Below are 15,232 nucleotides of genomic sequence, written 5' to 3' on the forward strand. Positions count from 1 at the left end.
CACACAAAATGCTGGTGGAACATAGCAGGCCAGGCAGCATCTATAAGGAGAAGCACTGTCGACGTTTTGGGCCGAGACCCTTCGTCAGGACTCCGTCTTGGCCCTTGCCCAAAACATCAACAGTGCTTCTCCTTATAGATGCCGCCTGGCCTGCTGTGTTCCACCAGCATTTTGTGTGTGTAAGATGTGGAAAGGATGTTTTTCATGGTGGGAGGGTCTAGTACAAGAGGGCACAGCCTCAGGATAGAGGGGCATCCATTTAAAGCTGAGATGCGGAGAAAATTATTTCGCCAGAGAGTGGTGAATTTGTGGAATTTGTTACTACAGCCAACTATAGAGTCCAGGTCATTGGGTATATTTAAGACAGAGATTGATAGGTTCTTAATTAGACATGACATTAAATTTACATGGAGGTGGCTGGGGAATGGGGCTGAGGAGGGGCAAAATGGATCAGCCATGATTGGATGGTGGAGCAGACTCAATGGGCCAAATGGCCTAATTCTGCTCCTTTATCTTATGCTGTCAAACTTGAAGACTTAGTTATTTGTGTTTTCAGATAGGTAATATGTTTTCCTTTTATGTGATTTTGAACATTTTTATTTAAATGACAATGTTTGAAATTCTTCAAGATATTTTTTAAATGGTACTCCACAAGTGGACGGTGAGGACACCCAATTAACAGTTAACTTCTCATGTTCAAATATATATCAGGAGCTTTTTAAGTAATGCTAGATTTGAATGTGAAACTCACTGCTGCATGAACCTCATTTAGTTCTTTTGAAAGTATTTAATCAAGAACTTTTACACAGAGCGGTTGGACATGAAACTCAGATGCATGAAGTCTTGAAGGCAGACTATTGATGAGGTTCTGAGGTCCAACAAGGTTACACACGGAAGAAAGGTCAGATGGGGGTGGTGGTTAACAGATAGGAAATAATTAGAGCAAAAGTTAGCTTGTGGGTTACGAACATTAGCTGGCTCAGACAGCCGTTCCTGCTTCAGAGAATGAAATGGAGTTTTATCTTTCTAATGCAACACAGTGGAAACAATCATCCCACTGAAATGGAAGTGGTAAGTTACATAGATTAATTGTTGCCAATGAAATGAAACCACCACAGAGATTTAGTATTAATACTTTAGTGCTCTAATCATTACATATCTTTGTTTGTTTTAGGAGCAAAATTCTCATTCCTTTCCTGTTTCTCCACCCTTGTTTACACATTAACGTTCAAACAAGTCGGTTTGCTTAAAAATAGCAGGTATTGCTCCATGCTTATCATTACACCACAATGTGAATTTATACGCACTTGTTTAATATTTAACAGAATTCCAAGTTCTGAAGTTCACGTTCAACGACTCAGAGAGTGCATTCAGTTTTCAGGGACAGTACAAGCTCGAGGATGAACACATCAACCTTTTAATCTTTGGACAAAGAAGAACTGATGGAAGTTCTGAGGAAGGTAAATTTCGTGTTGATTTGAAGGAAGTTGCTACTCACATTCGTGGATACAATTGCACTTCTGTACAAAAACAGTTGAACTATTTGCATATTTCTTCCAGTACTGCCTTTCAGGTGATTACATTTCCAAAGATTTTTTAAAATATTCATTATTTTTAAGATATGGAAGGCCAGGTTAATTGCAAATCATATTTCAACCATGAACACGTACACGAATTTGAAGTTCAATTTCAAATTAAGGTTTTTCTTACAATATTGTACAGCATTATTCTTGTGGCAGGGATAATTGGAAATACTGTAACAATAAAGGTCGCACAGGTTCTCCAAAAGAAATGCTACCTTCACAAAAGTGTTGCTGATCACATCATCAGTCTTTCCTGTGCCGATTTACTTGTCCTGTTACTGGGAATGCCTGTGGAATTATACAGCGTGTTATGGTTTCCATTTTCAACATCAAGTGGAAATGCAGCCTGCAAGATTTATAACTTCCTCTTCGAAACCTGTAGCTACGCCACAATACTGCATGTTGCTACTCTGAGTTTTGAACGTTACATTGCGATTTGTCATCCATTAAAACACAAGTCTGTATCTGGTTCAAGAACAGTGAAGCTGATTTGCTTTGTCTGGCTGACTTCCTTTATTATAGCCTTGCCACTCCTCTTTGCAATGGGCATAGAGGATCCAACAGAGCCCTCTGCTGATGGAGGCCACAATCTGCGTCGTAGTAAATGTGATAACAGGAAATCAAACCGTACCATTTGCACCAACCTCAGCTCCAAAAGGGTCATCTTCCAATCAAGTGTTTTCAGTGCTTTTGCCCTTTATATTGTGACTCTTGTCTCAGTGGCATGCATGTGCAAAATGATGATGAACGCTTTACTCAGTACGGAGTTTGAGAGCAAAGAGGACATTTCAAAACAAAGGAATACAAAGGTATCAAGAAAACAGAGCATTGTGTTTTTAGGTAAGAGCTTCATCTCATTTAATATCATGTTGCGACATATAATTTGTAACAGAATCAATATGGATTAGTCAAGCCAATGATGATTGAGTGGAGGGGCAAGAAATTGAACAAGATATATTCTGTCATTAACTTAGTCATGCTTTATATCCAAGTCCAACAGTTGCCTCTAACCACTTTTGTTAATGTTTGTAGGGTTATTTGCCAAGCCTGGAGGTTAGAACATACAAAACCTACAGCACAATACAGGGCCTTCGGCCCACAAAGTCCCTACCTCAGAAATTACAAGGCTTACCTATAGCCCTCTATTTTACTAAGCTCCACGTACCTATCTAAAAGCCTCTTAAAAGACCCTATTGTATCTGCCTCCACCACTGTTGCCAGCAGCCCATTCCATGCACTCACCACTCTGAGTAAAAAAAAACTTACCCCTAATACCTCCTCTGTACCTACTCCCCAGCACCTTAAACCTGTGTCATCTTGTGCCAAACATTTCAGCCCTGGGAAAAAGCCTCTGACTATCCACACGATCAATGCCTCTTATCATCTTGTACATTTCTATCAGGTCACCTCTCATGCTCCTTCACTCCAAGGAGAACAGGCCGAGTTCACTCAACCTGTTCTCATAAGGCATGCTCCCCAATCCAGGCAACATCCTTGTAAATCTCCTCTGCACCCTTTCTATGGCTTCCACATCCTTCCTGTAGTGAGGTGACCAGAACTGAGCACAGTACTCCAAGTGGGGTCTGACCAGGGTCCCATATAGCTGCAACATTAACTCTCGGCTCCTAAATTCAATTCCACGATTGATGATGACCAATACACCATACGCCTTCTTAACCACAGAGTCAACCTGCACAGCTGCTTTGAGAGTCCTATGGACTCGGACCCCAAGATCACTCTAATCCTCCACACTGCCAAGAGTCTTACCACTAATGCTATCTTCTACCATCATATTTGACCTACCAAAATGAAGCACCTCACACTTATCTGGGTTGAACTCCATCTGCCACTTCTCAGCCCAGTTTTGCATTCTATTGCTGTCCTGCTGTAACCTCGGACAGCCCTCCACACTATCCATAACACCTCCAACCTTTGTGTCATCAGCAAATTTACTAACCCATTCCTCCACTTCCTCATCCAGGTCATTTATAAACATCACGAAGTGTAAGGGTCCCAGAACAGATCCATGAGGCACTTCACTGGTCACCGACCTCCATGCAGAATGTGACCCTTCTACAACCACTCTTTGCCTTCTGTGGGCAAGCCAGTTCTGGATCCACAAAGCAATGTCCCCTTGGATCCCATGCCTCCTTACTTCCTCAGTAAGCCTTTCATGGGGTACCTTATCTAATGCCTTGCTGAAATCCATATACACTACATCTACTGCTCTTCCTTCATCAATGTGTTAGGTCACCAACATTTTGTCACCAGTCAAGGTGACATCATCAGTGCACAATTGAGTGTTGTTTCTACCAAGTGCTTGTGCTTTTATTGATCGGACTCGTTCTGAATGGTTGGCTGTCATGCGGGCTGCTAATCTCCACTTGGTCCTGGCCAACTGGAGAGCCAAGTGATTTCCACTTGTGTAAATCTTTTCATCAGAATTGTTGAGGGAATTAAGTAGTTTGGTTTTGATCACTTTCATTAAATGTATGGAGGTGTCAGCTATAGCTTCGCCCCACTTCCACGTAATTCATTCTAATGACTTCAGTGGAATCAAATTTGCTCTTACATTGCACTCATTGGTTGAGTCTAAAATAATAGGTACTGTACTGGGCTAATACAAAACACACAGATTGATATGCGCAGTACTAAAGATGATGCTTCCTTCAGAATATTTTCAGCAACTCAATACTGAACCTAATGTTTAAATGTTCCCACTTGCTACTGAGTAGCTCTCGCTAAAGGTGCATGGTGAAAGTTAGTTTGAAAGCTCTGTTGCCTGCGAGCTCGTGTGTGTGTGGTAACGGAAATGCTCCTACACTCAAAGCCTTTGCTGCTATTTTATTTTCTGTAATGTTTTCTCAAAGTGATGCTCAGTTTTCCCATTCTGAGGACTGTTGGGTCCACACAACTGTAAACAAGAGGGAATGCTGCTTGAAAGTTTGGTAAATATATTAAAAGTGAAATAAATCTGAAACTAGCACACTTTGTCTTGATTATAGAAAAGGTATGGATTTTCTTTTACATTGAAAATGTTATTAATTTTTATCATTTACTCTTGTAATGTCACAGAACGAGTAAAAGAAAAATAATATTGCTGTAAACGCAAGCCACATCCTTTCTAGAGCATTTGAAAAGGCATTGGAACCACTGAGGAATGTTTTGCAGGTTAACACAGGAAATTTATGTCCTCCAACTTCCCTGAAATACTGATTTCCTTTCTTTTGTAGCTGGGCACAGTTTTCTCCCTCTATCACAAAAAGAGCCATCGCCTTTGCCAGTGTTGGCTTTATCTGAGAATCCTCGATGCTCACCTGCCAGTGTCAAATAAGATTAACATCAAAGGAAAGAGCCTAGGGAGAGATGGAAATTCAAAAGCATCTTAAAACCTAATGTGCCCATTACAAACTTTAATAAAACACTGAAATTTTGAGAGACATATATAATGCCCTCTAATTTAAGCTATTTGTGCTTGTAGCAAAAGAAAATAGAATTAACTTTTTGAAGTAATGATATTAAACTAGAAGACCTTTAAAAACAGACATTAGCTTTTCAGCTTTGCACAGAGAGACTCTGAAGAACTGTATGGAGAAATGTTAGAAACGATCCATGTGACCTCACTGATTAGTGCAATAGTACCTATTTAGCAAGGTTTTTGATGCTTCGCTCAAGGCAACCAGTCCAGATGGGGCTAACCCCCTAAAATTGTCTGTGTGCTCAGTCACAACCATCACCAAAATTACACACCACTGAGTGGAGTGTTCACTGAGAACTTTACAGTCTCACTTCAATGTCTGAGTTATCCACCCGATTCAAGCAGGCTTCAATTAACCCAGAGCTTAGGAAGGATGTTGCGACCTGCCTCAGTGATCACCATCCAGTAGCACTTCCATCCACAGTGATGTAGCGTTTTGAAAACTTGGTGATGAAACATCAACTCTGACCTGAGAGGAGATTCAGATATGCTCCAATTTGCCTAGCGGAGCAACAGCAGATGATATTTCATTGACTCTTCCCTCAACACCAAAACACTTGGGTAGCAATGATGCACCTTATAAACTACAGCACAGCATTCAATACCATCATCCCCTCAAAACTAATCAATAAAGTTCAAGTCCCTGGCCTAAATACCTCCTTGTGCAACTGGATCTTCGATTTCCTCATCTGTAAACTACAGTTTGGATTGGTAACGTCCTCCACAATCTCCATCAGCACAGGGGCACCACAAGACTGCGTACTTAGCCCCCTGCTCTACTCGCTTTACACTTAGGACTGTGTGGCTAAACACAACAGTAATGTCATATTTAAGCCCATAAGAGATAGGAGCAGAATTAAAACATTCATCCCATTGAGGCTGTTCTACCATTCAATCATGGCTGATCCTTTCTTTCCCTCCTCAACCCCACTCACTGGCCATCTCCCCATAACCTTTGATGCTGTGTCCAATCAATACCCTATCAAGCTCTGCCTTAAGCAACCCAACATCCAGCCTCCACATCTGCCCGTGGTAATAAATTCCACAAATTCACCACCCTCTGGCTAAAGAAATTCTTCCCCATCTCATTTTTAAGTGGATGCCCCTCTATTCTGAAGCTGTACTCTCTTGTCCTAGACTCTACCACCATGGGAAACATTCTTTCCACATCTACTCTGTCTGGCCCTTTCAACATTTGAAAGGTTTCAATGAGATTCCCCCCCCCCCCCATCCTTTTAAAACCAAAGCTAACAAACGTTCTTCGTATGATAACCTATTCATTCCTGGAATCATCCTTGTGAACCTCTTCTGAACCTTCTCCAATGCCAGCACATCTTTTCTTAGATGAGATGAAAACTGTTCACAATACTCAAGATGAGGCCTCACCGGTGCCTTATAAAGCCTCAGCATCACATCCCTGCTCTTGCATTCTCTAACTCTGCAGCCTGCCCATCTGATGTAGCAGTATTTCAGTGGAGTAAAGTGGTGTGAGAGGGGAGCTGGCTAAAGTAAATTGGAAGTAGCTGCTGGCAGGAATGACAGCAGAGCAGCAATGGTGAGAGTCTCTGGGAAAAATAAGGTATAGGATAGATGTATTCCAAAAACAAATACTCAAATGGCAAAATAGTACAACTGTGGCTAATAAGGGAAGTCAAATCTAATGTAAAAGCAAAAGAGAGGGCATACAACAAAGCAACAAATATTGGGAAGACAGACGACTGGTACGCTTTTAAAAACCTACAGATAATTAAAATCATTAGGAGGGAAAAGATGAAATATGAAATCAAACTAGCAAACAATATTAAAGTGGATAGTATAGGCTTTTTCAAGAATGTAAAAAATGAGTGGATATAGGACCACTAGAAAAGGAGAAATAATAAGTGCTGGGGTCACTTCTTTTTATGAAGTACATCAACAGTTTAGATGATTGTTGCTAAGTTTGCAGATGATACAAAGATTGGGGGAGGGCAGGTAGTGCTGAGGAAACAGGAAGGCTGCAGAAGGACTTAGATTAGAATTAGCAAGAGAGCAGCAAAAGGAGAATGTTGCAAAATGCATGATCATGCACTACGATAGTAGAAATAAATCTGCAGACTATTTTTTTTAAACAAGAAGAAAATCCAAAAATCTGAGATGCAAAGGAATTTGGGAGTCCATGTGCAGATAAATCTAAAGATTAAATTGCAGGTAGGAAGACAAAAGAAATGTTAGCATTCATTTTAAGAGGTCTCGAATACAAGAGCAGGGATATGACACCGGTGAGGCCACACCTTGAGAATTGTGAACAGTTTTGGTCTCATCTAAAAGATGTGCTGGCATTGAAGAGGGTCCAGAGGAGGTTCACAAGGATGATTCCAGGAGTGAAAGGGTTATCATATGAGGAATAAGTCTGTACTCGCTGGAATTTAGATGGATGGGGGGTGGGGGGGGGGGGGGCAGTTGGAATCTCATTGAAACCTATCGAATGCTGAAAGAAAAACCTAGACAGAATAGATGTAGAAAGGATATTTCCCATGGTGGGGGAGTCTAGGAAAAGTGTGCACAACCTCAGGATAACAGGGCATCCATTTAAAACCAAAGGGTGGTGAATTTGTGAAATTTAGTACCACAGGCACCTATGGAGGCCAAGTTATTGAGTGTATTTAAGGCAGTGCTTGATAAGTTATTGACTGGATATAGCATCAGAGGTTACGGGGAGAATGTCAGGGAGTGGAGCTGAGGAACAGCGGGACAAAAAGACAATCAGCCATGATGAATGGTGGAGCAGACTCCATGGGCCAGTTCTGCTCCCATGACTCACGGAAATCATGAGAACCAGGTTTTGAAAGCAGAAACCCCGTTGTTCAACAATTGATGTAAAATGATTCTGGATGAATTGCTAACCCCTACGACTGCTTCCGAGTTGAGATGCTTCACAGACCAGTGAATTTTGACCCAATTCAATTATCTTTCTTTTACAATGCTCTGGACAATCTGTGTTGCAAGACTGTTGCAAGTTCAAATTACATATGTCACTGTATACAACCCTGAGATTCTTCTTCTTTATTAAAATGGGCAGCCTGCATTGCTTTCAGTTCCATTCTGCAACCTTTCTCCCAGAAACCACCATCTTTCACAATCCAATCAGTGCCCTCCCATGCATGTGTTCCACACATCACCAGAAACACTAGCGATAATTTACAAATCGCCCAATTAATGGATTAGCACTTTGTAGGGGTGTGGAAGAAAGCCAGAGTCAAGGGATGGGGAACAATAATCACAGAAAGCAAAAGGAAATAAATACCACACCGAATAACCGAGGACAGGACCAAATGCAGCGTGCTGGGGCCACTGAGCAGCAGTGGTAACTACTATACCACTATCTGTTCTTACATTGTAGTAGGGCAGTTGTTTAATGTATTGCATTGCAGTGCCATCACATGATGGATGTAACATGTCTGTGGCATCAGGTGCACCTTTTGAAATTATAATAAAATCTGAATAAACTGTTTAAGCAATAATCCAGAAAGTTCAAAGTACATACATGTCACCATATGTAACTCAGATTCATTTTGTTGTGGGCATAGTCAGTAAATCCAAGAACCATAGTAGAATCAATGAAAGACCGTACTCAATAGGACAGTCAAGCAACCAATGACAAAAACGAAAAGAAAAATAGTAAATAAGGAATACTGTAAATATCAAAACAATGAGATGGAGTCCTTGAAAGTGGAATTGTGACTGTGTGGAACAGTTCAGCAATGGGGCAGGAGAACTTGTGTGAACTATCAAATCAAGTCACTTTTTATTGTCATTTCAACCATAAATGTTGGTACAGTGCACAGTAAAATAGAGATAATGTTTTTCAGGACCATGGTGCTACATGAAACAGTACAAAAACTAGACTGAACTACGTAAAAACAACACAGAAAAAAAAACTACACTAGACTACAGACCTACCCAGGACTGCATAAAGTGCACAAAACAGTGCAGGCATTACAATAAATAATAAACAAGACAATAGGACAGTAAGGTATCAGTCCAGACTCTGGGTATCACCTCTATTTCAAGAGCCTGATGGCTGAGGGGTAATAACTGTTCCTGAACCTGGTGGGGTGGGGCCTGAGGCTTCTGTACCTTTTTATCCCCAGATTGCAGCAGTGAGATGAGAGCAACCCCTGGGTGGTGGGGGTCCCTGATCTTGGATGGTGTCCCAATATTAACTTGAATTGGTTTATTGTCACACGTAGAGGTACAATGAAAAACTCGTCTTGCATACAGATCAAATTATTACACAGTACATTGAAGTAATGCAAGGTAAATCAGTAAGAGAATACGAAATCAAGTGTAACAGTTGAAGATTGTGAAGTCAGGACTTTACCAGGAAAATGTTCAAAAAGTAGCAATTGTCTTGAGGTTGGTGGTAATTGTATTTAGAATTTAGTATTTTCTTCCTGATGGGAGATGTTGGTTATGAGTGGGGTTTTCGATTCTGCTGACTGCTTTACTGTAGCAGCGAGGGGTGTTGATAAAGCCTATGGAGTGGAGGTTGGGTTCCATGATGTCCAACTGGGAGGAAAGGATTACTGCTATTTAAAGTGATTAGAAAGAGTTAAATCTCCATGTCAGACCAGAGATTATTAAAAAAACTAGTAAAGTCATTCTTGCTATCCTCAGCATTTGCCAAAATTGTGTTCAAAAGTCCATGAGACATAGGAGCAGAATTAGGCAATTCAGCCCATCGATTCTGTTCCGCCATTCCATCGTGGCTGATCCTGGATGCCATTCAACCCCGTATACCTGCCTTCTCACCATATCTTTCGATGCCTGGACCGATCAGAACATTATGAACTTCAGCTTTAAATATACCCTCAGACTTGGCCTCCACCACCGTCTATGGCAGAGCATTCCACAGATTCACTACTCTCTGGTGAAAAAATTCCTGTTTGCCTCTGTTCTAAAAGGTTGTCACTCAATTTTAAGGCTGTGCCTTCGAGTTCTGGATTCCCCCAACATAGAAAACATCCTCTCTACATCCACTTTATCTAGTCCTTTCAATATTCAATAGGTCTCAATGAGATCCCCCCTCATTCTTCTAAATTCCAGTGAGTACAGGCCCAAAGCTGCCAAACACTTCTTATATGTTAATCCAACATGAGTGAATCTGCAGATGCTGGAAATAAGTAAAAACACAAAATGCTGGCAGAACTCAGCAGGCCAGACAACAAATATGGGAGGAGGTAGTGACGACGTTTCTGGCCAAAATCCTTCATCAGGAGTCAGATAAAGTCATCTAATCACCTGATGAAGGGTTTCGGCCCGAAACATCGTCACTACCTCTCCCATAGATGCTGTCTGGCCTGCTGAGTTCTGCCAGCATTTTGTGTTCATATGTTAACCCCTTCATTCCCGGAATTATCCTTGTGAACCTCCTCTGGACTTCAAGGACAACATATCCTTTCTGAGACATGGGGCCCAAAACTGTGGACAGTACTCCAAGTGTGGCTGACTAGTGTCATGAAAGGCTCAGCATTATCTCCTTGTTTTAATATTCTATTCCCCTTGAAATGCCTACATTGCAATTGTCTTCTTTACCACAGACTCGTAAACTAACCTCTGGGAATTTTGCACGAGGACTCCCAAATTCTTCTGCTTCTCTGAAATTTCCCAACACTTTTTCATCTGACACTTTTTTTTGCCCAGTCTTCCAATTTGTTCAAGTACTGCTGCTATCTCATTGCTTCCTCAGCATTACCTACCCCACCACCTATCTTCACATCATCCATAAACTTTGCCACAAAGCCCTCAATTCCATTATGCAAATAATTGGCAAGCAATGTGAAATGGAGTTGTCCCAATACTGATCCCAGAGGAACACCACTAATCATTGGCAGCCAACCAGAAGAGGCTCCTTTAGATCCCAGTCACTGTCTCCTGCCGGTCATCTATTCCTCTATCCATGCCAGTATCTTTCTTGGAACACCATAGGATTTTGTCTTGTTAAGCAGCCTCTTGTGTGGCACCTTATGAAATCCTTTCTGAAAATCCAAGTAAATGACATCCGCTACCTCTCTTGTGTCCATGCTGCTTGTTAACTTCCTTGAAGAACTCTCAGATACGTCAGGCAAGATTTCCCTTTACAGAACCCTGCTAACTTTGACTTATTATGTCATGAGTCTTCAAGTACCCCAAAATGTCATCCCCAATAATGGACTCCAACACTTTCCCAACCATTGTGGTTAGACTAACTGGCTTTCTTTTGACTTCCTCCCTTCTTAAAAGGTGGAGTGACATTTGCAATCTTCCAGTCCTTGGGGACCATGCCAGAATCAAGTTATTCTTGAACGATCATGGCCAATGCAATCTGTTATCTTTTCAGCATTCTCTCTCAGGACTCTGGGATGTAGTCCATCTGGCCCAGGTGACTTGTCCACCTTCAGACCTTTGAGTTTGCCCAGTACTTTTTCCTTTGTAATAGCAGTGGCACTCACTCCTGCTCCCTGACCCTCATGGACTTTTGGCACACTGCTAATGTCTTGCACAGTGAAGACTGATGCAAAGTACTCATTAACTTCACCTGCCATTTCATTTCCCCCCATTACTACATCCCCAGCAGCATTTTCCAGTGGTCCAATATCAACTCAGCTCCCTTTTACTCCAATATAACTGAAATCAAATAAACATCAATTGGTGTTCCCTGCATTCAATCTAAGCATTCATATTTACTGAGATCAAAATCAGACTCAATTCATGTTTCTTTGCCACTCACAGGTCCAAGCATCTATTTATTGCATAATTATCCTAAAACTCGGAATTTGACAGGGGCATGGGAACTGCCATGATAGTGCTGAAGATGAGGTAGTTGGCTTATGAACAGAGGAAACTTGTAGTGAGACTGCAAGCAAGAAGATGCTGATGATAGGGTAAAATTGCAGTCAATGGGATGAATTGTGATATAAAAGGCAGACAAAATCAAAAAGGATGAATACAGGTCTAATAGTGTTATATTTGAATGTGCACTGTATAAAGAATAAGGTCAATAAACCTGCAGCACTGTTACAAATTGACATATACTGTATGATGTTGAAGGCATCACTGAATCATATTTGAAAGATTATAGCTGGGAACACGATGTCAAAGGATACACTCTGTATTGAAGGGATAGGCAGGAAGGCAGAGTGGGTAGTGTGGCTCTGTTGGTAAAAAATGAAAGCAAAACCGATAGAAAGAGGTGATGTAGGGTCAGAAGGCATTGAATCATGATGGTTGGGCTAAGGGACTGCAAGGGGGAGAAAAAAAATAAGACACTGATGGGAGTTATATACTGACCCCAAAACAATGGTAATGATGTGGTCTACAAGTTGCAATAAGGGTTAGAAAATGCATGCTAAAAGGGCAAAATTATAATGGTCATGGGGCAATTTTAATATGCTGGTAGATTGGGAAAATCAGGCTGGTTAGGGATTCCAAGAAGGGGAGTTCCTCGAATGCCTATGAGATGGCTCTTTAACGCAGCACATGGTTGGGTCCACTAGGGGTTTCAGCTATTCTGGACTGGGTGCTGTACAACGAACCAGAATTGATTACAGAGCTTAAGGTAAAAGACCCCTGAGGAGAGAGTGATTAAAATGATTGAATTCATCCTGCAATTTGAGAAGCAAAGTCAGATGTGTCAATATTACAGTGTAGGAAAGGGAATTACGGACAGACATACTTTATTGATCCCGAGGGAGATTGGGTTTCGTTACAGTCGCACCAAGAATGGTGTAGAAATATAGCAAAATAAAACCATAAATAATTAAATAACAAGTAAATTATGCCAAGTGGAAATAAGTCCAGGACCAGCCTATTGGCTCAGGGTGTCTGACACTCCAAGGGAGGAGTTGTAAAGTTTGATGGCCACAGGCAGGAATGACTTCCTATGACACTCAGTGTTGCATCTCAGTGGAATGAGTCTCTGGCTGAATGTACTCCTGTGCCTAACCAGTACATTATGGAGTGGATGGGAGACATTGTCCAAGATGGCATGCAACTTGGACAGCATCCTCTTTTCAGACACCACCGTCAGAGAGTCTAGTTCCATCCCCACAACATCACTGGCCTTATGAGTTTGTTGATTTTGTTGGTATCTGCTACCCTCAGCCTGCTGCCCCAGCACACAGCAGCAAACATGATAGCACTGGCCACCACAGCCTCGTAGAACATCCTCAGCATCGCCCAGCAGATATTAAAGGACCTCAATCACCTCAGGAAGTAGAGATGGCTCTGACCCTTCTTGTAGACAGCCTCAGTGTTCTTTGACCAGTCCAGTTTATTGTCAATTCATATCCCCAGGTATTTGTAATCCTCCATGTCCACACTCACCCCTTGAATGGAAACAGGGGTCACCAGTGCCTTAGCCCTCCTCAGGTCCACCACCAGCTCCTTAGTCTTTTTCACATTAAGCTGCAGATGATTCTGCTCGCACCATGTGACAAAGTTTCCCACCATAGCCCTGTACTCAGCCTCATCTCCCTTGCTGATGCATCCAACTATGCAGAGTCATCAGAAAACTTCTGAAGATGGCAAGACTCTGTGCAGTAGTTGAAGTCCGAGTTGTAGAAGTTGGCCAGAATTGATTGGAAAAAGAACACTGTGAGAGCAATAGCTGGAATTTCAGGAAGCAAATTGGAAGTCACAGGATATCTAATCCTAAAGAGGAAGAAGTATTCTAAAGGCAAGTTGACACAACTGTGGTTCACAAGGAAGTCAAAGCCAACATAAAAACTAAAGAGAGGGCAGATAATAGAGCAATAATTAGCAGGAAATTAGGGGCTTGGAAAGCTTTCAAATACCAACAGAAGGCAACTAAAAAAAGTCATTCAGAAGGTAAAGATGGAATACGAGAGTAAACTAGCTGAAAAATATTAAAGAGGATACTAGAAGTTTCTTCAGATACAAAAAGTGCAAGAGAGACAAGGGTGGGTACAGGACCACTGGAAAACAATGCTGGAAAGGTAGTCATGGGGACGAACTGAATAAGTCTTTAGCATCAGTATTCACTGCAGAAGACACTAGCAGTATGATGGAAGTTCCAGGTGTCAGGGGTCATGAAGTGTGTGAAGTTACCATTGCTAGGGAGGTTCTTGGGAAACTGAAAGGTCTGAAGGTAGACAAGTCACCTGGACCAGATGTTGTACACCATATGTTTCAAAAAAGAGATGGCTGAAAGATTATGGAGGTATTAGTAATAATCGTTCAAGAATTACTAGATTCTGGAATAGTTCCATAAGAGAAAGATAAAGGAAAACTACAGGCCTGTTAATCTGACCTCAGTGTTTGGGAGTCGATTGATCAAGATGTAGTTTCAGGTACTTGGACGCGTGATAAAATAGGCCATAGTCCACAGTTTCCTGAAGACAGACAATTCTACTGGAATTCTTTGAAGAAATAACAAACAGGAGAGACAAAGGAGATTTGGTTGATGTTGTGCACTTGGATTTCCTGAAGGCCTTTGACAAGATGAAGATGTTCAACAAGCTACAAGCCCATGGTATTACAGAAAAGATTCTAGCATGGATAAAGCATTGGCTGATTGACAGAAGGCAAAGAGTGGGAATAAAGGGAGCCTTTTCTGGTTGGCTGCAGGTGACTAGTGGTGTTCCACAGGGGCTCATGCTGGGTTCAATTCTTTTTATGTTAATGATTTGATGATGGAATTGATGCCTTTGCTGCAAAGTTTGCAGACAATATGAAGATAGGTGGAGAGGCAACAGAAGGACTTTGATAAATTAGGAGAATGGGCAAAGAAGAGGCTGATTAAATACAGTCCCAGGAAGTGTGTGGTCATGTATTTTGATCGAAGAAATGAAAGGCTTGACTATTTTCTAAATAGAGAGAAAGTACAAAACTCTGAGGTGCAACGGAAGTCTTTGTGCAGCACCCCCTAAAGGTTAATTTGAGGGTTGAGACTGTGGCGAGGAAGGCAAGTGTGATGCTGACATTCATTTCAAGAGGATTCAAAAAAAGCAAGGATTTAATGTTAAAACTATATGAAGCACTAGCAAGGCGTCATTTGGAGTATTGTGTGCAGTTTTGGGCCCTTTATGTTAGAAAGAATGTGCTGAAATTAGAAAGGGTTCAAAAGAGGTTCACAAAAATGATTCCTGGATTAACAGCTTGTCATATCAAGAGCATTTGATGGCTCTGGGCT

At 41.5% G+C, this 15,232-nt stretch overlaps 1 protein-coding gene across 1 annotated transcript in view; it reads left to right on the forward strand.

Annotated features, from left to right (window-relative positions):
• Positions 1-1,322: 1,322 nt before the first annotated feature.
• The window catches only part of LOC140728605 (G-protein coupled receptor 39-like), a 104,695-nt gene continuing 90,785 nt past the window's right edge, over positions 1,323-15,232 (forward strand). The window contains exons 1-2 of the mRNA XM_073047593.1: positions 1,323-1,460; positions 2,106-2,423. Of these exons, the coding sequence (XP_072903694.1) occupies positions 2,126-2,423 (298 nt within the window). The 5' untranslated portion in view covers positions 1,323-1,460; positions 2,106-2,125. The remainder of the gene's footprint in view (positions 1,461-2,105; positions 2,424-15,232) is intronic.

This window comes from Hemitrygon akajei, chromosome 5 (genome assembly GCF_048418815.1).
Source record: "Hemitrygon akajei chromosome 5, sHemAka1.3, whole genome shotgun sequence".
NCBI classification, from domain to species: domain Eukaryota; kingdom Metazoa; phylum Chordata; class Chondrichthyes; order Myliobatiformes; family Dasyatidae; genus Hemitrygon; species Hemitrygon akajei.